The sequence below is a fragment of the Emydura macquarii genome, unplaced genomic scaffold (assembly GCF_026122565.2).
Source record: "Emydura macquarii macquarii isolate MOO-44397 ecotype Brisbane River unplaced genomic scaffold, CSIRO-AGI_Emac_v2 contig_67, whole genome shotgun sequence".
In the NCBI taxonomy this organism is placed as follows: domain Eukaryota; kingdom Metazoa; phylum Chordata; order Testudines; family Chelidae; genus Emydura; species Emydura macquarii.
The window spans coordinates 5,670,404-5,693,915 of record NW_027130204.1 but is presented as its reverse complement, the minus strand read 5'-3'; the positions used below and the strand labels follow the sequence as shown (position 1 = coordinate 5,693,915).

General features: G+C 45.0%; 1 protein-coding gene across 1 annotated transcript in view; it reads right to left on the bottom strand.

Annotated features, from left to right (window-relative positions):
* Window positions 1-354: 354 nt before the first annotated feature.
* TMEM273 (transmembrane protein 273) overlaps window positions 355-23,512 on the bottom strand; it is a 55,356-nt gene continuing 32,198 nt past the window's right edge. Inside the window, exons 3-7 of the mRNA XM_067534398.1 lie at window positions 22,861-22,914; window positions 21,789-21,899; window positions 19,033-19,057; window positions 3,376-3,402; window positions 355-936 (exon numbers count right to left, since the gene is read on the bottom strand). Of these exons, the coding sequence (XP_067390499.1) occupies window positions 891-936; window positions 3,376-3,402; window positions 19,033-19,057; window positions 21,789-21,899; window positions 22,861-22,914 (263 nt within the window). The 3' untranslated portion in view covers window positions 355-890. The remainder of the gene's footprint in view (window positions 937-3,375; window positions 3,403-19,032; window positions 19,058-21,788; window positions 21,900-22,860; window positions 22,915-23,512) is intronic.

The window sequence follows — 23,512 nt, the reverse complement described above, 5'->3', positions numbered from 1 at the left end:
TGGACACCCTTACCCTCCAGGTTTCACACCATTTATCACTCCTCGGTTTCCTGGGGACAGCTGTATGGCTAGCGGAGGACATGCAGCTTGGAACTGGAGCTAGCAAAGTGCTCCAGAGTACCCGGGAAATGGTGCTTTATGGAGCTTTCTAAACACGTTGAAAACGCAGCTCAATTTTTAATGTAAATAACTGGGATGATTTTCTTACATATTATGGCACTAGCAATAGCTGACACCAGGCAGGAGTTGGGCTAAACATCACACTTTTAATGCAAACTGTTTAAAACAAGTAGAACATATATAAAAGAAAGAACATGGATAATCCCTTTTCTCTACCATTACTTCTAGTTCGGGTACCAAACTGACCCCAGATCAGAGCACCCGTAGCTTTTGCATGATGGGGCTGGGATTTGAAAACTAGACCTTGCTCCCAATTTTACAAATGGCCCTTATATTCACCACTCCTCTCATTTCCCTTCCCTTCACCCCCATCTCCGAAGTGCCTGCAATATGAATGCAGATGAATGTTGCTGCTTGCACCCATCTCTAGTTTTGGGTCACCTTTTATTTCATTCACTGCAAAAAAAATCATGTATTTATCCCAGCCCAGACAGGAACTGTTAATGAACAAAGCCCGTCCCATGCGTATTTTCATCATGCGTTTCGCTCAGGCATGAGGTGTGAGCACACAAAGTTTCTGAGTGCAGACATAGCCGTAGGAGGTGCACGCTACGAAGCCTTTCCTGTAATCAGTCACTTGTTTCACTTTTTCAAAACACTGAATTTGGGGCTGGTGAGACAGCCCTGTAGACAAAGGTCTTTCACTGGTGCAGAGGTCAGGTACCGCAGTAGTTAATTGTCCAGTCTGAATACATTCCATTTCGAGACGGCTATAAGTTCTTTGTACTTTGCTGTTCTTGTAACCTGGCTTCTTCTCTGAAAAAGAAGAAAAAATATCCTAGATAAAGAAGACTTTATTTCTCTCCCTTTGGCAGCAATGATCTAGGGCAACATACTAAACTTAGCGCTGGGGACATTTTTTTTTTTAAGTGCCAGATATTATATTCTTTTAAAAGGCAGGACAGCCATTCTACTCTGTTCTTCTAAGTTTATTTGACCATTTCTAACTGCAGTCATAAAGTTCCTCTCAGTTAACTCTTGTTTGACAGGACATCTCTGCGTGTCTTTACAGCTGCCTGTTTTCACCAAATAGACTGTGTTGCACAAATATGTATTTCCAGCTTGTGGAGCTGGCTGTGGAAATGATTGCAGGTGCCATCTTCTGCAAGGAGGAGTCCATTCAGCTTCTCAAACAGCCGCTAGCCTGGTGGACTGGAGCACAGCAGTGCTGGGAGGGGAAGCAGGAAATCAAGTGCGCTAACCCTACCTGTGAAACTCACTTGACATGTGGCTTTATCATGTTGCTCCATCTCAGTTTCTCATTCTGCAAGCTGCAGATTTAATACTTGCCACCTTTCTGACAGAAGTTGTGAGGCTTAGCTGATGTGTGGAGAGTGCTTTGAAGGTGTAAAATGCTATACACAGGTTTTTTGAGTGTTCTTTATTGCGTCGAGGGACCTGGTTCTGCTTTTCAAACATTAAATGAGCTCCTCAGACATTTCTTCACCAGAAATTATAAAGCTCATTTAACAAAATCTGGAATAGTTCTGTTTTCCACATTTAGATTTCCATGGAAAGCCCTGGATCAACATGCATTCTGGTAATAGAAAACAGCAACGTTTGTTTATATTATAGGTTTCAATTTTGTACTGTAGTAGTCACGGATCAGGATCCCATTGTACTGACTGCACAGACACACGGGAAAGGACAGTCATGCCCACTAACAATGCAGGGTCATGATTCTGCAAACACTTATTCATGAGCTTAACTGCAAGGGCACTTCCACTGAAGTAAATGACATTGCTCACCTGCTTAATGTTAAGCATGTGCATGAGGGTTTGCAGGATCAGGGCCTAGTTTGTGGTTAAGTGCAAGAGGCAGATGAGACAAACAAAATAGAAGGAAGGGGAGCACAAGCTAGTGTATCCTAAGTAAGAAGCCTCAGCTCACTACCTAGCCAAGCCATTGTCAGCTGTTAGTGCTGTATGGGCAGCATAGCTGATCTGAAGGCAGGGATCTGAAGGAAGATAATGTGAGTGGCTTTCTGGATTCTTTTCCAGGAGTTTTTCCACTCACAAGGGGTGGCTTTGGAAAGGGTTCAGAAACACAATCTGCTTTTTAATTGCTATTTTGATTGCGTTTTCTAAAGTTGGTTGTGCATCCGAATCATTTCACAATGCTGGCCTATAGCACAAGGATATAATTTCCCTTTAAATAGCATAAAGCATAGTGAAGCAGGATTGTGTGCATCTGTATTTTGCTGTTATGAATTCCATTTTCCCCATTGATCATTCAAAATCCACATGAGCTTTGTAGGCAGAGGAGTTATCCAGGAGGAAATTTACATTAGCAAACACATGTTAAATGTCAGACTCCTCACCGACACATATCAGAGGATGGCACTTCATCATAAAATGACTTTAGGGTTCCTTATCACCTTCCCCCCAAGGATCTGACAGCACTTTACCATCATTAAAACAAATAGCCTCAGAATACTCCCGTGAGGTAGGTAAGTGTTGTTGTTATTTTTTACACGTGTGGAACCTGAAGCACAGAGAGGTTCACAGATTTGCTCAAGGTAACACAAGGTACGTCTACATTGCACTGTAAATCCACGTCTGTGGGACCCAGACTTGTGGATGCAGTGTTTCCAAACCCGCACATGAGTGTCCCCGCTGCGTTGTGAACCCGGGTTTTACAATTGCTGGACCCAGCTCTCAAGGCCCTGCTAATGCATCCATACTGCACTGCCCAGATCTTCTGACTTGGGTCTTCAGTTTGAACTGCATCCACACCGCAAAATGGCAGGGCTTGGACCCGAGTCAAAGCAGGACTTGAGCTCTGACCCACCTTCCTAGCAGTGTCCAGGACCCGGCTTCTGAGTGCTCACGGACCTGAGTGAGACTGCTGTGTGTGTGGACGGAAGCGGAACTTGGGCTCAAACTCAAGTCAGAACCCAGGCTTAGCATGCAGTGTAGACACACCCACAGGAAGTCTGTGGCAATGTCCGGGATGAAAGATAGTTTTTTAAACAACTTTAGCCTCACAATCGTCCTTCAGTGTTTTGGGTATGGCCCTGTTTATTCCTCTTTGTTATGTAACTGGATGCATATTTAGAAACACTCCCCAGCTTCTTTATATCTGACTCCAGGCTGCCACCACAGACTGCATGTTCCCCTCCCCCACAGCCCCTGCTGCATCAGATTGGCAGACATCACTGAGCTCTTCCCACCTGGCTCCTTTTGTAGAACATACCTCATCTCAGCTGATCCCACGGGTGACCTGCAAAGTGTAAAAGAATAAAACCAGGAGTGTGAGTACAGGACCATCAAAACGTGATCACGCAAAGAATCAACCCATCAAAACACTGATTCTTTTCTCCCCTCCTTAACTCGTCCATGTTTTCTTTGCTTCTCTCCAATCTTTTATTCAGTTTTACTCCACCTAGTGTCAGTTCCCGGGAATGTGAGTTCGGCATAGCCCTTTTCCTGAGTACAAAAGCATTTTCAGATGGCTGCAGAAAAGGAGCTCTGAAAAGCCTTGGCAGGCAGGAGATGTTACTTCAGCAGTTGGCCTATAGGCTTTTTCTCTCCCTCAAAGCAATTTTTAGCCAAACTGTTTTTTAGAAACATGTATTGAATTTCCCTGCTCTTGCAAAATCTAAGTCATTAGAGTCCTTAAGAAAAAAAACAGGCCTGATTCTCCTCTCACTTACACTGGTGTAAACGGGTGTCCATGCAGGTAAACCTAGTTCTGTATTATAAGGGATTTCCCTTATTTAAATAACAAATCGCCTGTCCCGTACTAAATCGGTTCAGGACGTATGTCAATGAGGATTGCCTCCTGGCCCGGCCTTGCTGACTGCTGGTGGAAACGTGCTGTTTATTTTTTCACTGGGATCAACTGAGCGAACATTGGTCCTGGTGGGAAACCCCCCCCCCAGAACATAAGCTGTACACATCTGCGGCCTGGCGGCGATCCTGTGCACATCACAGTCGCACGTGGCTGGGAGCACAGCTGGCACAGTACCCTGGGCCCTGCTCAGCGTTCTGGACCCAGGCCCTCAACCTGCCAAAATCATGCAGCGGGCTCGGATCTGAGGCTCGTCAGTAGGAAGGAGCAAGGAGTGGGCACCTGGGAAGGAGAGGCAGGGGCTTCTGAGAGAGCGCGATGTTAGGACTCATCTCAGTGCCGGGGACTGTGAAGCGTGACAGACATGAGCCAGCGAGGAGGGGTAAGGAGCAGAGTGGTGCTAAAAAAGCTGTTCAGTATTGCAGGAATACGGCAGTGGCAACCGCAGTTTACACCGGCGCAGAGTGGAATGAGAAAAGAATCAGGCCCTTCATGTCTTTTTTCTCCCTGCAAACCAGTGGCAGATCTAGCCAGAGTCCATGCATGCAAATGCACCCACAGAAACCAGACCCGGATATGCACTCACACAGCCAGAGGGGGGAAGGAGGAGAAAAGGATATTTGCCCCAAGCTCCCCATTTGATAGGGCCCCCAAAATGACAGAGGGGTGCTGCAGGAAGCTTCAAGCCTGTCGAGCGGGGTGAGGAGCGGGATGGGGAGAGACAGGGTCTCCTGGGAAAGCAGGGAGCATCCACTAACTTAGGAGGCTACTTTTGCCCCTGATTGCAAACTCAGGGCCAGATTCTTCCATGCTTACACTGTTTACTCCACAAACTGTCCCTTGATTTCAGTGAGACTCATGGAACAAGGTGCTACCTTGGAACTTGAGCAAGAATGGCAGAAAATGCCCAGCATGCTTTGCATTTCCATAGCACCGCTCGCCCAGAGTGACCCATAAGGTATCAGCTGCATTTTACAGAAGCACAGAGACATAAGTGACTTGCTCTGGTCACAAAAGCTCGTAGCAGATCTGGGAATAATGCGGGACTTTGCAGTCAGTTTCACTAGTATAAGCAAGGAAATCAGCTGGTATAACTGAAGGCAGAAATTGACACCAGTCTGCTGTTCTTACTATGTCACTCCACTTTCACCCTGGCTTACTTCTCTCTTGACTTGATATGCTCCAAATAGAAGGCCAGATCCTCAGGCGGTGTAAATCAGCATAATGCTACTGAAATCTGTGGCGTGTCTAGCCCATCGGTCTTACGAAGCTGGCAGCTTGCAGGCAGATGTGAGTGCTTTTATTAGAGCATCTGCCGCTGTCATTATCAAAGATGCTACAGCTGTGCAGCAGTATTTTTCAAATTGTTCCCAATATACATTAAATTAAACTAAATCAAATCAAAGTAGCCTTTTTTCTCTGAGATAGGCGGTATAAAACAAGGAAAGCCCCTGATCTTGCAAACAGATATACGCTTGCCTGATTTTACTTAGACGGATAGTCTCATTGAAGTCAAGAAGTCATAAAGTTCTGCAAGTGTTTGCAGGATTAGGACCCTGGCATTTAAAAGGACAAACACAACTTTCTTTTGATTATGGCACCCAAATCTACCAAATGACTGCAGAATGGGACATGTTGTGAAAGATGCGTTTCCTCATTTAAAATAAAACATGTTGAGATTATGCTCGCTGGCTAACTGAGTACATCGGTGGTCATTATGTGTGCTGCACGTTCTCGACAATTTTAATTCTGACCACACTAAGAGTAAGACATGGTACTGGGGAGACAGATGTATAGATTTTGCACAAGAGAAAGCATGACATCTGAGTTATAGGTTTGCATCTAAGTGTGACTGTCAGCGACTGGATGTGTGCATTGTGAGTGATTCTAGAATTAACAAAGTATTTGTTGGTTGGGGGGGGGAAGTCTGTGTGTCTTGGAGTATTATGATTGGCAATCAGGTGTTGTTGTGCAGGTTAATGTCTTAAGTGGTGAGCTCCTTGGTGTCTAGTGATTGCATTGATGCAAAATGCATTTGAGCTATCTGTTTCTTATGTGGCAATAATAAGCAAGATGGTCGGAGCTTGAGGGTTTCCTTCCACATGACTCGAGGAAGTGGGTATTTGAATGTAACAATTTTCTTGCTGTCACGCCCATCCTGTCTGTTTGCTAGCTGTTTGTTACAAACTTAAAAAATATGTTGTGTGAGAAGGCGAAATGCACATATTGGGTCGAACATGAAACTAAGCTATTATTAGTGGTAACTGAGAGAAATGAAAACTTAGTTTTGCTGATGTCTAACACAAATTTGTTCAGCTGAGCACATCAAGAGAGATCGACAGCAGGATAGAGAACAGGGAACTATGTGAAAATGATCTGATGGGAAATACAGGAAGTATTGGAGGATCTATAGACACTCTTATTTGCTGAGAAGTAGCTGAAAAAATTCTATTCAAAGTCAGTCTCTAGCACCTTTTTCTTAAGCTATGCATGAGCTCAGGTTATGTGCTTGATTCACAAATCATCGTGTAAGGTTCAATGGCCTATGTTATGCAGGCGTCCAAACTAGATGATAATCCCTTCTGGCCTTAACATCAATGATGCTATGACTCTGTGGCTTGCAGAAAATGAACCAGTGTTCAGGTCTGGGAGTTGTAATCATGAGTATTTTTCATTTTGTGGTTCTCATTTTTAATTTATGTTTCTTGTAGGAGCACGTGGTTGGACGGTCTACGAAAAGTATTTGACGTGTTTGTACCGTGGCAGCACCAGTGAAATGAAGAGCGCTTGGTGTGTTGCTGAAATCAGTGGTACCACAGTCTTTGTCAAACTGAAAACAAACAAGATGGTCCTAAGGACAATTGCTCAGAAAAGAGGTCCAAATGTGACAAAGGGTATTTTCTTCTTCTGACTCAGCAATTTTGGGGGGCTAATCCCAGTGATTTACATCATGGCTAGCCCTTAAGTGGCTGTGCAGAGGAGTAGGAAGGAATAAGGATTCTTCTCACCTTGGCAGATGTGTAAGGTTCAGCCACAACTGTAGCCCCAGCACCCAAAGGAGCATAGGAGTGGCATCCCAGCTGCTGCCCCAAGGTGTATGGAGAATGGGCACGGAGAGGCAAAGATTAGGTGGAACCACGGCTCTGTCACCCACCACCCATGCTAGCGAGTGGAACTGGCTGGCTGCATGAGTGAAGTGTGCTGCATCCCGCAAAGGGGTATAACAAATGACTCTGACCACCACTATGCAAGCAGGGAGCCCCACAAAGAAGTGTGCATCTCTGTGGCACAGTGCCTCCCAAGGGTCCCCCAGGCACTGCCCCATTACTATGAATTCATGCTTAGCAACGAAGGGCCATATCCGCCATTGGCGAAGCCACCGTACTGACCGACACAGCTGAGGACCTGGCCTGATGTATTCTGAGGTACGATGTCCTCCCTCATGCTGAGCCAGAGCAGATAAGAGAGAAGCCCAGCAAGTGGTTAGCTGGAGAAGTACTTAGCTGGAGAAGCCACAGAAAGAAATGTGACAGCAACACCATGGTGACATTAGGAAAAGTGCATTAGGAAAAGAGTAGTTAGTGCATTCTGTGTTGATGTTGGAGGAAACTAAGAGCAGCAGCCCTGAACAATTAGATTTGACTCTGAATTGTTGTAGTATTTCTGTGTAAACCATCCTGTTTCCCAGTTCAGTGAACGTCTTGGTGTCCTCATTTTTTAAGTCTGTGATGTAATAATAATAATACCCAGCTTGTATATAGCACTTTTCATTAGTAGATGTCAAAGCATTTTACAAAGAAGCTAAGTGGCATTATCCCCATTTTACAGATTGGGAAACTGAGACACAGTGATTTTTCCAAGGTCACTCAGCAGGAGTAGAATCCAGCTCTTCTGAGTCCCAGTGCAATGCTCTAGCTACTAGGAAACACTGCCTCTGTATAGCATGGATATTTATTTTTGTTTGTTTCTGAAATACACATATGTGAATGAGTTGGGTAGTTATTTCTGACTACATTTGCACATTTCTTTTATATACATGGAGACCTTTTGATTGTTCTCTAATTTTCCAATAAATATGTTTATTCACAGTGACATGCATTATGTGTTACTTGACTGGGCGAAGAGTATCATGCATTCAGTTTAATTTCTGGTAGAAAATGACATATGCCCCTACACATGGCCTCCCTCCAGTTCCTCAAGTGCCCAGAGGCTCCTATGTATCATCAGAGCAAGATTTCACTCTCGCAGGGGAAAGGAAGTTTGTCAGACACAGAACATGTCTCTGCATTGGCTCTAATACTCTGGCTAAATGGGCTGCAACTTTGCCCCTCACCTTGTGCTTGTTAGGGGCTAACGTATAGGGACGGGGTAGGCAGAAGAAGAGTCTTGTAGCTGAAGTGGGCCACAGGGGATTCACATGTTGTGTTTCACAGAGCTTCTGATGGGGAAAAGCAGCCCCGTGGAACGGGAGACGACCTGGTGGGGAGAAGCTGTAGAGAAGCCTATGGCCATCGGAGTGAGGTTCCTCATTGCAGGACGACCTGTGGTTTGACAGAACTAAGTCCCTCTCACCCGACCTACCTTTCCCCTTTGGAGGCCCACACGAGGGGAGAGGGATGCGGCTGACATGGAGTTGTGCTGTAATAATTTGCATAATTATAATAATTATGATAGTGCATGTTCCCCTTGTTACTGGTCTGTTTACTGTATGAATAGAGTGGTTCAGTTTCATAGGGACACGGATTAGTTTGTAATGAAAGAGGGGCCGGGGCTCAAGCCATTTTTTCTTTACTTTCATAACGGAGACGACAAGCCCAGAGGTGCCGGGGCTCTGCCCTGGTGCAAATTAAGCACTGAATAGTGGGACTGTGAGGGAAAACAGGCAGGGAGCGAAAGAAGGGCTCAAGGTAAGCCACTTTCAGCAAACACTTGACGATGGTTAAGGGACAATGGCTCTGAGCACTCTGGCTCAGCATCTGCTCAGCCTGGTTTTTAAGATGTCTGGGGTGGTTGGTTTTTCTCACCACTGCTCACAGACCCCCCAAAACCCAGTCGGACCTGCTGGCTGACCATGGCAGAGACACAGGGGCTCGGCCTTAGAGGGGGAGAAATGCACATTTCCAACCCCGGAGGAGTAGAGACCCAAGATGGGGTGGGGAGTGTACTCAGGGAGACTAGCGCGGGGACAGAGGGGCAGCTAGCCCTGTAACCACGATGGCGGGGAAGCCATGCGGGCCGTGGGATGCTCTGGAACGCGCAGGAGGAGTTGAGGCTGGAATGGGGAAGTTCTGTCTGTTTGCCATGAAGCATCAGTATTTGAAGGGGTGAGCAGGGATGTGGTGGTTACAGTGGGGAAGGGAGAACAGTGACGTGAACACAAGGGGATGAGCAGCGCTGTTGGGACCAGAGAGGAGAATGAAGGGAGGGTGAGGGAAGCAGCAGACAGCCATTAACTCACCCCTGCCAACATCGCCTGATGAACTTCCTGTAGCTCTTCAGATGCCAGTGCCAGGGCTGCAAACCACAGGGTGTTTGTGGGCAGGAGAAAGCAGGACAGGGCTTGGGATCTCTTGATTTCTTTCCCAGAGCATCTTCTCTGCCTTCCCCTAGCCCCATGCCAGTCTGCACTCACTCCAGCCTGCCCCCCCCCTGCATCCTCACTATCAGAAATGCCAGGGGGTGTGTGAGGAGGCAGGCCGGGCAGCGTGGGGAAAGGGAAATAGTTGGTGGACGGGGGTAGGTCCACCGTGGAATGAAATTAACCTATGGCTGTGCTGTGCGAGTCAAACTGTGAGCTGCCTTTTGTTTTGCGGCTTCATTTAGAGAACTACGTGTCATTCTGTGTGGGAAAGCCGGGCTGACCTTGGGAAGGTCAGGCTGTTCCACGCACTGCATTGCCAAAGAGGGATGATGAAAGGGATGATGGTCATCCAGGGCCATCGACTTCGAATGACACATGAGAATGACCCTTGGTCAGGGGACTCTGGTTTTCTTCAGCTGGGACTCACAGGGCTGAGGCAGGGTCAGAATTTTTCAGTCTGGGCACATGACAAACAGGACCAGACTCTGCATTCCCAGGGGGATGCTCTCTGAAATGGGGGGCAGGGGGAGGGCATCCTCCGCCAGTTGCAGACACCCAGGGGAGAGAAAGGGTAAAGAGGGACTCTGCCTGAATCGCTGACCAGACCTTTGACTCACAGAAGGGGACGGATCAGATGCGGGCGAGCGTGTTTTAGGGCTGTTTGTTGTTTTGCAAAGATCTGTGACTCTCTTGTGCATTCCTGAAAGTAAAAGTGATATGCGCTCCTTACTCGCCTGCCACTGTGCCCCCAAAGGGGTTAGCCAAGGAGCTTAGAGTGCTCACAGCACGGTGGAATTCTCAGGAATGCGTAGAAGCAGCTGGGGGCTCGGGAAGGCTGGGGCACTGATTTCAGGAATTAAGGTGTCTGGGCTAATCCTACGGAACGGTAACTGATGTGGGGTCTGTGCAGGGAGTGGGCCAGAGACCCGGACCAAGAAACAGTGTCCTGGCTCGATCCAGACCCAGGAGGCTTAAAAGCACATGGGAGCCAGTGAGGGTCCCTTTAACAGAGTAGTGTCCATCCAGAGAAGGGGATGGGGCCAGATTGTGATGGTGACCCAAAAAGAGAATAGCTCTAAATTTGAAAAGCAGCTTATTTCTTAAATGTTAGGAGAGAGGTGTGTTTGTTTTGTGGTGTATGTGGTTCTTTATCTATGGAGATGCAAAAAGAAATGTGCACGTCACAGCCAAATTTCCAACCCAGAGCATTTTAAAATGTCACCCCTTCAAAAATTCATGCATGTTTTACCGGAAAAATATGATGGAAAATTCAGTTGCCCTCTGAAGTGCTGATGTGCTACATGAGGAAGGTAAATTCACTCATGAAATGGAGGGATTTTAATCTTGCTTTCAACAGAAAACTCAACACTGCCTTAACTTTGGAATTGCTACCGATGCCTCTATAATCTCACTGCTTCATAGGCAGCTGAGTTGGACAGTGATTGTATGCAGTTTCTAGCTGCTGACTGTTCAGTGGCCTATGTGAAATGACTTGGTGATTTTCAATTCATTTCCTTATGGGAAGGGGTCCACATCACAATTGGCGTTGCTAACAATGTTAAAATCCACAAAAACAGTTCTAGTGTGTGTTGTGTAAAATTTCATTCCCCCACCAGCACCACCCACACACCCGAGAATGAGCTTTTTGTTAACTGGTTAAAAGAAATGAGCTCTGAGAAAGAGAGAATTCCTCTCCAAGTGTATTTTTGGTAACTAGCTATTCTGAGTCCTCTTTGCTGAGGACTTGTTTACTGTACAGAGTGTGTCAGCCTCTTAGATACAATTGCAGTGGATGGTAGAGTTGCTGAAATTTTAGCCCTCGCTTGGTAGAGCTGGAACTGTGGGTGAATAGTTTGTACTGTATATTAGTCAGTGCCCAGGGTCGTTCACAGAGCGTGGGATGCCAGCCAAGAGGCAGTGCCATCTTTCAGTGCCATATTAAATCAAATGCTAGAGGAAGTTTCAACTCATGGAGAAAACAGATCCCAGCATGGGATCCTCCCTCTTGATTAAAGTGGAGGTTCATTGGATGAAGATGGAAGGTAGCACTATGGGACATGTTTTCTATAGGCAGTGTTAGAAATGTGGGTAGCCATGGGCCACTCTGTACTCCATGGATCACACTTGGCCTGTAGGTGGTACTTTGTCCACCTTGCTAGAAACAGCATGTAGAGCACACTAGAGTAAACTGTGTATGTTGTTGCATTATATAGAGAATCGGGTGACCAGATGTCCCAATTTTATAGTGAAAGTCCCAATATTCAGGGCGTTTTCTTATATGGACACTTATTATCCCCACCTCTGTCCTGATTTTTCACACTTGCTATCTGGGTCACCCTAATAGAAAATGGTATTCCTTGTTGAATTATCTCTTGCATCTATTTCAAGTGGGATTTGCTTTTCTTGGAGCTTGTCTTTATTTACAGTATTATAAGAAATACATGGCTGCCAAGAACTTAACCATTCTCACTATGCTAAGTTACAAGAAATAGGATACTGGGGGATTTGGTGCATTACATGTGTCTAAAATGAACAGACAGATATACTGCACTCCATGGTCACAGTGAGGCTAGAACTCTGCTCCTCCTGCTCCAAAATCACAATCCGCTATCACTTGGCCTGCAGGACAAAGATGCTCCATTAGCTGTTAATAGTAAAGGGACTATGACACACACTCGAGCCGTTCTGAGTAGTGGCTATAAGATACATATTCAAATTAATTCCACATGCTCATATGTTAGTCCAAGGAATGGTAAACATGCTGCAAAGCCATAACTCACAAGAGCAAGCTGTATCTCACCAGCCTGGCAACGCCAGAGGGCCTAGCAAAGGCAACAGATACCTTGGAAGAAAAGAGAGAGAAAAAAACAGATAACATTCAGTTGCTACACCTACTAGTAAAAAAGAAAAGAAAAAAAAGTCATTGCTGGGTCTGACAGTTGGACTATGCAGCTGCCAAGGTCCTTCCCTCCTCTCTCAAATATCCAAACGACTTGTGCCCTGCATTTAAAATACGGTTGCATACCAAGTGATTTACATTGGTGACCGATGATTGATACAATGAGCTGTGGGGGGGTTGGTGTATGTGTTGCTCAGGACTTGTTGAGTCAACAAATTGCTGTTGGCTATTTCCAAGGTTTTAAAATACATATATTTTCTTTCTTAGTAAATATTCGGTCCCTCTGTCTTTCTCCTTGCTGCTGTCTGTCTCTTTCTTTGTCTTTTTCTGTCAAAATAAATCTGGCTGCCATGTGTAGTTAACTCAAAATACTGCCAACATTAAATGTGCCCAGACATTTTTATTAATACATTAAACTTGCCTGAAATTTTAGGCATTGTAATTTACCAAGCTTACACCAAGATGGCATTTGAAACTGACATGAGCTATTAATTTTTTTTTTTAAATGACAGTTAATAATTGTCAGTTGACATCTAACTGACTGTTTTGTTAACTGACAGCATGATGCCTAAAACCTTTTAGGCTTTCAAAGTATTAGTAAATATCCCATCATGTTTACAGGCATCTCATTATGAACTGATTGCTTAAATAATAATGATATGTACCTGTGTAAATAAAGGGGCAAAAGCTGTTAATTACTTCCAAATGAACTGCCAGTGTGATTTTGGGCTGCATACACTTTAAGGCATGTAAGGAGATAGTATCTCTCATTGCTTATCTAGCGTTTCTGTATCAGGGATGTGGTGCCTGATTCCCAGCACTACGACACCTGAAAGACGTTAAGAAATTGTGGGAAATTCAGAGAAATCCTACTAAGTTCAGAGGGCTGGAACGACTGATTTCCAGGTGGCAGAAGCGAACCAAATACATGTAGATTGATGGTAGGATTGAAGATTATAAACACCTTGACTGGTGTAAATTGGTGTAGATCCATTGACTTTAACAGATTTATACTGATTTACCCCAGTTCAGAATATGTCTGCTATCCCTGCTGCTCTTTACCACAGCCCTGGGACTGCTGGCGTGCACAAGGCAGGGCTGTGTGGATAGAATGAGTATTAAGACTGGGCATCTAGAACGAAAAATGACTCTGTGTGCAGAAGATGCACTGGTAGACTCTCTAACCTGCAGAAGTTGATACCCAGATTATTAGTATTCATTGAAAGGTTCAGATGCTTGTCCAGATATGCAGTTGGAACAAATCCAAGGTGTTGGAACTAGCTAAATAGGCATCCAAGGCCTTGTTTAATCAGTAAGGTTTCCAATGGCAGCCAATGGCACTAAAATACCTAGGAATCCTAATCCTCAGAGATTTAAAGCAAATAGTTAAAATCAATTTCAACCTGATTATCACACAAGTCACCAATGACCGGAATAAACAGGAAGCTATATCCCTCAGCCTCTGAGGAAAAATAAACACGATAAAATGGATTCACCACCCAGATTAATATGTTCACTCAGGGGACTCCCACACCAAATACTCCAACACTATTTTCAGAAAATCAATGATATCCTCAAAAAAAAAAATTATGGAGGACGGGGAATCATCGACACATTTCCTTTGAGACACTTCAGCTACCAGTTGAACTAGGGGGATTAGATTCCCAAATCTGAGGCAATACCAGAACGCCTTTATAATAAACAGGGTCATGCGATGGGCTTGTGCTATCACAAATAAAATGCCTACAAACAGGTGAGTATCAAGAAGGAGCTGCCCCACCTTTTACCACCCACAGCTCTATTAGCTCTGGATACTGTAGATACCAAAAAGATCTAATCCCCACCATCCATACAGGCCATCAGTGATGAGCCAATTTAGCATGCCACCAAAAATTCCACCCTTCATCTCAGTAGAGTTCCCAATTTGGGGGAATCCTATACTAAAAACTGGGGGGGGGGGGGGGGGATGAAAAGGTGGGAAAACTATGTGGCATACTAGATATATCCCAGTTAATAACTGAAGGCTGGTGGGTCATGCCACTTCCCTTTCCACAGCTGCAATACAACATGCCAAGTACCGTTCTATGGTAACATAGTCAAATCTGTCACCTGCTCACCTCAGAATTTGGCCTGGAAGCACCTGCGCTGTCCGAAGTGGCAGGACTCCTTCCATTTTGTGGAGAGCTATGCTATTTCCTCAGGCTGGCAGCTACGCTGTGTGAGATCTTAATAACCCACCAAAGAGTTAATGTGGCTGTAATGAGGCAAAAATAGAAGAAAAAGCTGGCAATAAATATCTCACTCCCCGAGTGGAATACAGAAGGCAGAAAAGGAAATTACCTTGGCCCTCTCTTTATGTCTCATTCAACCCAAAAAAATCATCTTCAGGGTGTATCAGTCACTCCAAAGACTTTGAAGCTGTCCCTCTGATGTCTATGTGGGGGGTGAAGGAGCTACCCTTGCGTGTATGTTTTGGACGTGCCCTATTGTTTCAAGTTTTGAGGGGGAGGGGTGATATTAAAACCAGAATTAGCATGGTCCTAGAGACTTTGCTCAACCTTAAAGCAAATACCTGCCCACTGGCGTCGATCATTGTCCCACAAGGATGGCTACGTAGCGCTTTGCTAGGTGCGAGACATCACATTTTGCTAAACTGTAAAAGTAAAACTTCTCAAGCGGTAGGAGAGCTGGCATAATGGGCCTGGTGAACCTGGGGATTGCATACAAACTGCTGGCCAACCCCAGAAAAAAGTCGAGTCCATTTGGGACAGTTCCCTAGAACTGGTTGACTAAAGATACCTGCAGGAGGTCTGGATGAATGGCGGGAGATAAATCCATACACTCCCTCCCCATTCCCGCTCCTCTGCACTGGACCTGGCAGGTGTCATTTCCAGCTCAAGGAGACATACCTGTACTAGCTGTGACCAAGTAGCTGGCTAAAAATAGACATGGCATGAGTATGGTGTGGAATGTGGAGGCGGTGTGGGCAACCAGAGGGGCTAGCTGCCCTGAGTACAACTCCAGCTGAATCCCTAGGCACATGCTCAGGGCAGCTAGTGCCCCCAGCCACGGCTGCACTTATATTTTTGGCACGCTACCTTGATCAGAGCCAGCATAGCTATGTCTACTTGAGCTGCAAATCACATCTTCCAGCTCCAGTGTAGACGTGCCCTTCATCCCTCTCCACCTGCACCCTTTGCCCTTTCCAGTGTTGACTCTGATTTTCCTAATTTCATTTGTTTGTTTCGATATGTTCCATAAAAATCTGTGTGCTGTGGTTAATACATGGGAATCCAAGCCTTGCGTAAATATGATGGTTTTCCCTTTTGCTGGTGTATAGTTCTTTTGTGCTTGTTTTATATGTTGGCACCTAGAATTTGTCTGGTTTCTTATAAGACAAAAGATTGAAAAAGTTTAATAAATAAAAGAAAAAGGAAACGTGTTTTGACAGTGAGCTGTGTTAGGCTATGGAATAGTCTTCCACTAGAAGCCAATCGAAGACCCATTGCTTGGACATTTCATAGTTAGACCGGACAAAGCGCTGAGAATGTATTGTAAGGAGGGAATTATTTTCTAGCTGCACTGTCTCTGACATACATCGTGCAGGCTCTGAAGAATCATTGCAAATGGGACATAGCATCCACAAGCTCAGCTAAGAGGGGGGAAGTGTCTTTTTTTGGGTGACCAAATACAGCTGCCATCTGCAATTCATGAGAATCCTGACTCAAGTTCCATCTCTGGTCCTGTCTAGAAATGGGAAATAAAGAGCAGAAGCAGCAGCACCAGCAGCAGGGAAAATCAAACCCCAGATCTGAAATGATGGACAAAGATTGCATTGCAGACAAGAAAACAACAGGTTGGTTTGTTTTTAAAACAAAATCTCTCTTGGTCTTTTACAGGACAAACTTAGATGGGAAAGCAAAGCGTTCATTTGGGAAACATCCAGTTATGGGATAAAGAAGCAAGTCGGATATAACTGCTTTCCCCCAACTTCCAAATCTATGGGCCAGAACCTCCGCTCATGTAAAATCAGTGTAGCCCCATTTAACTGAATAGAGCTATGCCAGTTTACACCCACTGGCCCTATATCTTTGTCACCTTCTCTCAAATACAGTTGTGAGTGAATCACCACAGTGTTGGATGTGCAGCGCAGTTGCTTTGGAAGGTGATGATACAGAGCTTACTATGTATATTATCTTTGGGTTTTCCATTGTCCTATATTGATTCACACACAAAACACTATTCACTCTGAATGAAAGTTGTTCAGATGTAGTTCCTCACGCAATATGTACCCCGCAGTAAAACCGTGTCGCTTTGTGTCCCTCCAACGGCTACCCCACATACAGAGGTGTGCTCCTACTGCTAATGCACTTCCTTGAGTTCATGCAGCAGAGCCGTATGCTTTTCGATACTGTCTCAGGCTTGATCCTTACAGACAACCTACTTTCCCATTTATAAAATGGAAGCGATTATAGTTAGCTATCTCCCAGGGGCATCGTGAGACTCATTTGACGTTTACAAAGTACTTTGAGTTCCTCAGGTTAGAGGTGCTGAGTAAGAAAAGACCTATCATTTTGTTTGGATATACTTCAAGATACAGAAAAGAGGTCCTGAGAGATTTTTTGTTTTGTTTTGTTTTGTGAGACAGATGCAGACGGCAGAAAAGAAGAGTGTGATAGTGTATTTATACTGATCATTTTACAGTTGCCATTTACAATCCAAACTTTCCACAGTGGTATCCAGTAGGGATGTAAAGTATCAAATGGTTAATGGGTTACCAGTAAGTATTAGTCTTACCGTTTACAAATTGCATTAACTGTTTAATTGTTCGCTGCAGGGGGAGGGCCGGCTGTGCCCTTCGGGGTGAGTGAGACACAGTGTTGCAGGGAGGAAGGGATGATGGGGGGTGGAACTGGGACATGTGCTCGTGCAAGTGCAGAGGGGAGCCCTCGCAGCTTAGGGGTTAAATTTGACAGCAGCACTCCAGGCAATAGCTGAGGTGCGCCCAGGTGAAGGGTCTGGGGGGTTGGGCAGGCATAAGGGGTGTTCCCGGTCCTAGGGCAGGACCAAGATCATAGCAGGGGTGGGAGGGCAGGGTGCAGCGGATGGGGTTGGGCAGGGTGCTGAGTGCCTTATTGCCCCCTCCTGTAAGCTGGGGACGGTGGGCTCTGGGGGTAGTGGTGCCCCAGCCCTGGAGGGCCTGCTCCGGGGCAATCAGCGGGCTCCAGGACCAGCGCTGGGCTCCACCCCTGCCTTATTGCCCCCTCCTGTGGGCTGGGGAGGGCGGGCTCTAGGGGTGATTGGAGGGGCCGGGGCCCCAGCAATGGCAGGGCCGAGGCACATTGGGCTGCCCCCATCCAACTCCTGGGCACCCCCCGTGACTCTCCTAGGGACGTAAAATATCATAATGGTTAACCATTTAAACTAGATAAATGTTAATTGTTTAAATGGTTGTTTTGCTAAAGGATGTTTTACATCCCCTAGTATGCAGCCATCAGTTACTTTCTCTTCAACACGCAGCACACTTCGGATGACACCCAAATGTGAAGGAATGTAATCATTCGAAATACTATGACACACTGATGTCGCTTGGGTAGGAAGGTGCAGCAATCATCTGATATTGCTTTGTTGGCCTCAGGCCATTGGCCATGATCATGACAAAACCATTATCACAGCTGCCTCCCTCTCTTTGTTTGCAGCCACACAGAGAGGCCGGGGCCTCAGCCAGAGTATTTAGCTCTTCTATGGCACTTTTCACCTGTAAGTCCCAGAGCACTTTATAAGGAGCAGGGTCCCGGTCTTCATTTCTAGCTGAGGAAACTGGTGGCATGAGTTACGTTAGTGACCAACCTCAGATCTGAAACCCGCGCATGCTGGGAAATATTGTGACTGGACCCTGCTTCCATAATGGGAGGAAACAAAAGCCTGGATCTCAACACCCTTGAATTCTGGGGCAGTTGGGATTGGAAGCTGAGCTTTGTGACTCTCACCCATTCAGTTTCACTGCCTCATCCTTCCAGCCTGAGGGGAGAAACTCCCCTCTCTCCCATGCATGCACGTGTATAGAAAATATTTGATTCAAGTTGAGAAAACCCTGATGCGTGATTAATTTTTTGAGCTCTATTTGCTGGCTACACTTGCGCCTATCTAGCTGTAAGAACAGAGGCTCCCATTAGATCTGGAGAAACTAGGGTTGTAAATTGAGTTTGGATCTTAATGTGAGAGATAGGCCCAAATATAATATGTTATATTATAATATCATAACAGTTTAAAAAATCAGACACTAAATTATTATTATTATTTTAATTTTTGGAGAAGTTTGAAGTTTGGGGGGTAGGGTTGTTCCAAATCGGACTGAAAACAAATTTTGAGATTCTCAGCAAAACCGAATTTTCATTCTCTGCACGACTCCACTAAATACCTTTGGAAATATTCACCCTTTGTGACTTACATGGAGGTTTATACTCCTTGTATATTTCTATCTAAAGCACAGCCACTGCTTGCAGCCATACATATCGGAAAAGGGGAATTTGAACTTTACATTTTGCATGCCAAACACTATAGAAACTGCTGACCTTACCTTCTATCCACTCTTCTTTCTGAATCTGAAGAGAGAACAAACAGTAGGAAAAGATGGTTATTATGTGAGATACCAGGGATAGAAATGCAAAGATGATGAGCCTGTTCAATATTAAGATGATGGGGCCAGGAGTACTTAGGAACTATAGCTAAGCAGGGAGATCCACCAAATCTTATGGAGGCAAACTCATTGACATCATAGAGAATGCTGTCTCAGTGGACAGCGGGACCAAGCCAGGTACATTACCCAGTACTGTGATATTTTAGAGCTGCTTTAGTAGTGGCAGATAGGGAAATTTAGACCACCCCTCTTAGCAGCAAATGCCACTAGATCTGCAGTGTCTATACAGAATGAAGTGGGACGTCTAAGTTCGCCTTTGAAATACCCACATTTGCACTAAATAGCATAGAATCAAGTTATTGACCTTAGAAGAAAGGGCTGAGACAACCCTAGCAGGATCTGACCCTGTGGTTTCAGACAGTTGAGATATTGCTGCTCAAAAGGTGATGCCACATCCTGTGGTCTGCGGACCCGTGGGGGTTTGCAGACTATGTCTAAGGGGTCTGCGAAAGGCTGTCATTACCACAGACCAGAGGTATTCAACCTGTGCTCCATGGACTGCTGAGGGTTTGCGGACCACGTCTAAGATTTCCAAAGGGGTCCGCGCCTTCATTCAAACATTTTTAGGGGTCCACAAAGGGGAAAAGGTTGAAAACCACTGCACTAAGGCATCCCCCGTACCCAGCTAGGTGTTGTGGCTGGAGTTGGAGCTACTTGTCCTGAAATGCTATTGACCTAGAAGGCTTAGGTGGCTGCCATGTTGGCATATTATTTACTTCTATTTTTTTGCATGAGGATTACCACAGTGTTAACCACAGAAGCAAATGTTTTCAAATACAGGCAATAGATGGGCAATCAAATAGCTAGCTATGCTCTCATTCTTTCTCCCTCTCTCCGTGACCGTTCAAAGCTCTTTCACAATATTTTCCTTTTAATATGTGGTGTGGTGTTCATGGCACAAACTGGCTACCCTCATAAAATTGCCCTTCATTTAAACAGAGGCTTGATTAGCATCAATTTCCTATATGACTGACAAATTGTGCTTCACATGCTATTAGACATGTAACCGTCCAAGTGAAATCAACACATAAATGTCATTACAGGCAGTAACGGATTGGGTCCTGGGCCCCAGCTCCTCCACTGTAATTACATTTCCCTCAGAGGGGGTGCCTTTCTTTTATTTGCTTTTCCATTAACATGTTACATGAAATTGCATCATCGCCCCATTTTGTGCTATAATGCAATTCAAGATGCCTTTTTGATAGAAGGCAGCTTGGGAAAGGTATTAAAATTCAATATTTTGTAATTCAAGACAACACAAGATTTCAGACTCCAGGGCTGAGAAAGGTTTTTCCAAGAAGGATTCCCTAAGATCCAGGTTGTTTATATCTGGGATACTGGCTGAGGTTCAGCTCTAAGTACCTGGACATAAGACATCCAAGAAAAACCTAAGAAACTGGATGAAGGGTGCTGGTGATGCAGCAGGCAGGATTCAATCTCCCCTCTAACCCATGCTGCAGCTGATTTCCAATGACAAGTAAAACTGAGTTCCTGAGAACTTGAGATCCCATAGGTCTTTTTGCAAGAGTAGGTCTGTTAAAACTGGTGTTCTGGAAAAACTTCAACCTGAGTAACTATTTTTGCCTCCTTATCTCTCCCTGTAGTTTCAGCGGGGTTTGGTGTGCCTCTTTATATTCCCTGCTCTCAACTGCTGTGGAATGTGGCTGTGCGCTGTTATCATGTCCTGCACCAGAGGTGATTGCATTTCAGCAGTGGGAGAAATTATCCCTTTATTTCCCTCTGTGTTTTAGTTGGGGAAGTGTTTTGGAATCCAGGTTGAGCAGAACCTCTATGTCAAATGAGCCACAGTCTGCCCCCAATTAAATCAGGGGGCCGAAATCTCAGGGAAGTCAGTGGGGAAAACTGCTCTCATTTAAACTGCTGTACATTCATATAGAAGCGCATAGTTACAGTTCACTTTCATTTTCAAATTTTGGGTTTGAACTCAAGGTTCCAGCCTATGAAGCTTTGTGGTCTGAAACCAAAGGAAGCATGGGTACCAGCAGCTACAAAGTGAGATTGCAGAGCTTTTCTCTGCCCTAAATAATGCAGCTAATAAAAGAACGCATTCCTGAAGCAACTGGCCTCCCAGAAAACCCATCTGCATTGTACAAGCCATGGTCCTGCTCTCATTAAAGCCAGTGGGAGTTTTGCCACATATCTTGATGGAAGTTACAAGAATCAGACAGCCCGCTCTGAATGGGAAGGTGGGAACCAGTACAGTGGGAGAAGTGGAAATTCTAGTAAGGATGAGCAGACCCCTAGTCCTAGGTAACATGTCATGGGGTCTTCAGCGTACATGCAAAGCAGATAGGACCCTTTTTTAAAGGTCTCCTCCTAAAGATGCTTATACAGTAAATAGTATGGAATGCAATTTATTTCCCTTGGAAGGCTGAGTTGACCATGTCAGGATTCAAACATGCCATTTTATGGATGCCAGAGACTTCACAGCTGAAGTTCACACCCCTTTTCAAATGCAATTCCCCTTGCTGTTCCACCCAGAAGATCTGAGCTCTGAACTCTTCCTCCACACAGATCTCCGACCAAGGAACAGAGTAATGGAGTTTAGATGTGCTCCGTTGACACGTGAGAAGAATTTCCCTCTAAGTCAGAAAGTGAGAGAACGTTTCTCTTACCTACAAGGTCACTGTCCCTCAATTGTCTTTTGATCATGCAGATCTTTAGTGCTAAAAACCCGATCGTCAGGAGGGCTCCCAGAGTAACTCCTATGATCACATACGTGGGGTCTGCAAGGAAAAAGGAAAATAAATCACTGAACACACATTATTAAATAATCAATCAAACGTTTGGTGTTTTGGGGGTACGGAGGAGACATGGGCAAAGATTCCAAAATTAACATGAGCCTTTTTCTTGGAAAATGGCCACATTTGTTCTTCTACTTTAGGAATGTGTAGGGCTAGGTAGTGCCCCTCCTCAGCCACACACCCCCAGTACTAGTTCACACCTCCCACTCACACAGTAGAACTGTGCTCATTGGAACTGGTGATCGGGAGACCCACTGCAGGTTGCTGACATTAGTGAATCCCTAAGCAAATGAACAACCTTCAGTAAGACACAGGTCAGTAGGAGAGCCAGCACGTGGTACAGGCTAGACTGGGGGCTTGTACTTCAGGAGACGAGGGTGCTATTCCTGTCTTTGCCATGAACATCCCAAGTGACTTCGTCTGTTTAGATCGTAAGGTCTTTGGGGCAGGGACTGTGCATTTTGTACAGCACATCACACAATGGGGCACCAAGCTTGTTTGGGCCGTAGGTGCTCCTTTAATACTTATAATAATTTAAAAGGCCAGGCTGCTGCATCACTATGCATAATGTCTTTATGTTGGCAATTGTATTTCAGGTTTATAATAATACTTCCTGGGATCCTGGTAAATGGCTTTGTAAAAATCTGGAAGGCTTGGAGCCGTGAGCCCTCCACTCAAGGACTCTGCTATTCAATTTTTGCTGAAAGGAGAGAGCAGCATTTTGAGAGGTGAGTTCTGAAGCACGTTATGGTTCTACTCTGTTTAAAAATCAGGTTTTCAGATTTCATGTTCACAGTCTTTGGGGTTTCAGTCTGTGTTCCCATTGCTCTAATTAAAACAAAAAAGTCTAAAATCCTTGAAATATATTTGTTGCTGTTACTGCACTTTCTTAGTCCCTGGCTCCTACCCCTGTACAGAAGATAACATCTTGAAATGGACTCACCTATTGCCTCCTCCTCTGATGTTCCAGAGGCAGAGACCTTTGTGCTCCAGACATCTGAAACAAAAGTGATAGGGCTGTCAGAATATATAGGCAAATGAATTGTATCTCACTAGTGACTGTGCTTACCTGATAAATAGAGCTGGTCAAAAACTGGAGGGGATACTACTTATGATCCTGTGCTCCATTAATAGCCGTACATAAGGCTTATAAATAGATCTAAGGTCTTTTAGAGCAGAGATGAGTTAACAGAATTATATTTAAAATCCACATCAGTCTTTCCGTTCTACGAGTCTGCCAGCTGCACGCATGGGAGACAGATCTGAAACATGTCATTCCCACAGGAAACAAAAGAGAGATTCCAGATTTGATGACTCTATTAAAACATCTGCTCCGGTCCTGCCTCGACCAGGATTCTAGCCTTCGGCCCTGCATTAAGACGCTGCATATTAAGACACTGATTCAGAAAATCATGAGATTTTAAGCCAAATAAATGTCAGGTTCTTTTTATTTCCCTTCTGGTTTTTGAGCCCTTACTGTTTACATTTTAAAACTTTTCTCTGCAGCCAGGCAAGCTGGAAACTTACTTTACAAAATTATTTGTTTTCCTACTGTAAAATCATATGACTCCAGTCGCTGAGGCATTCTGAAAAGC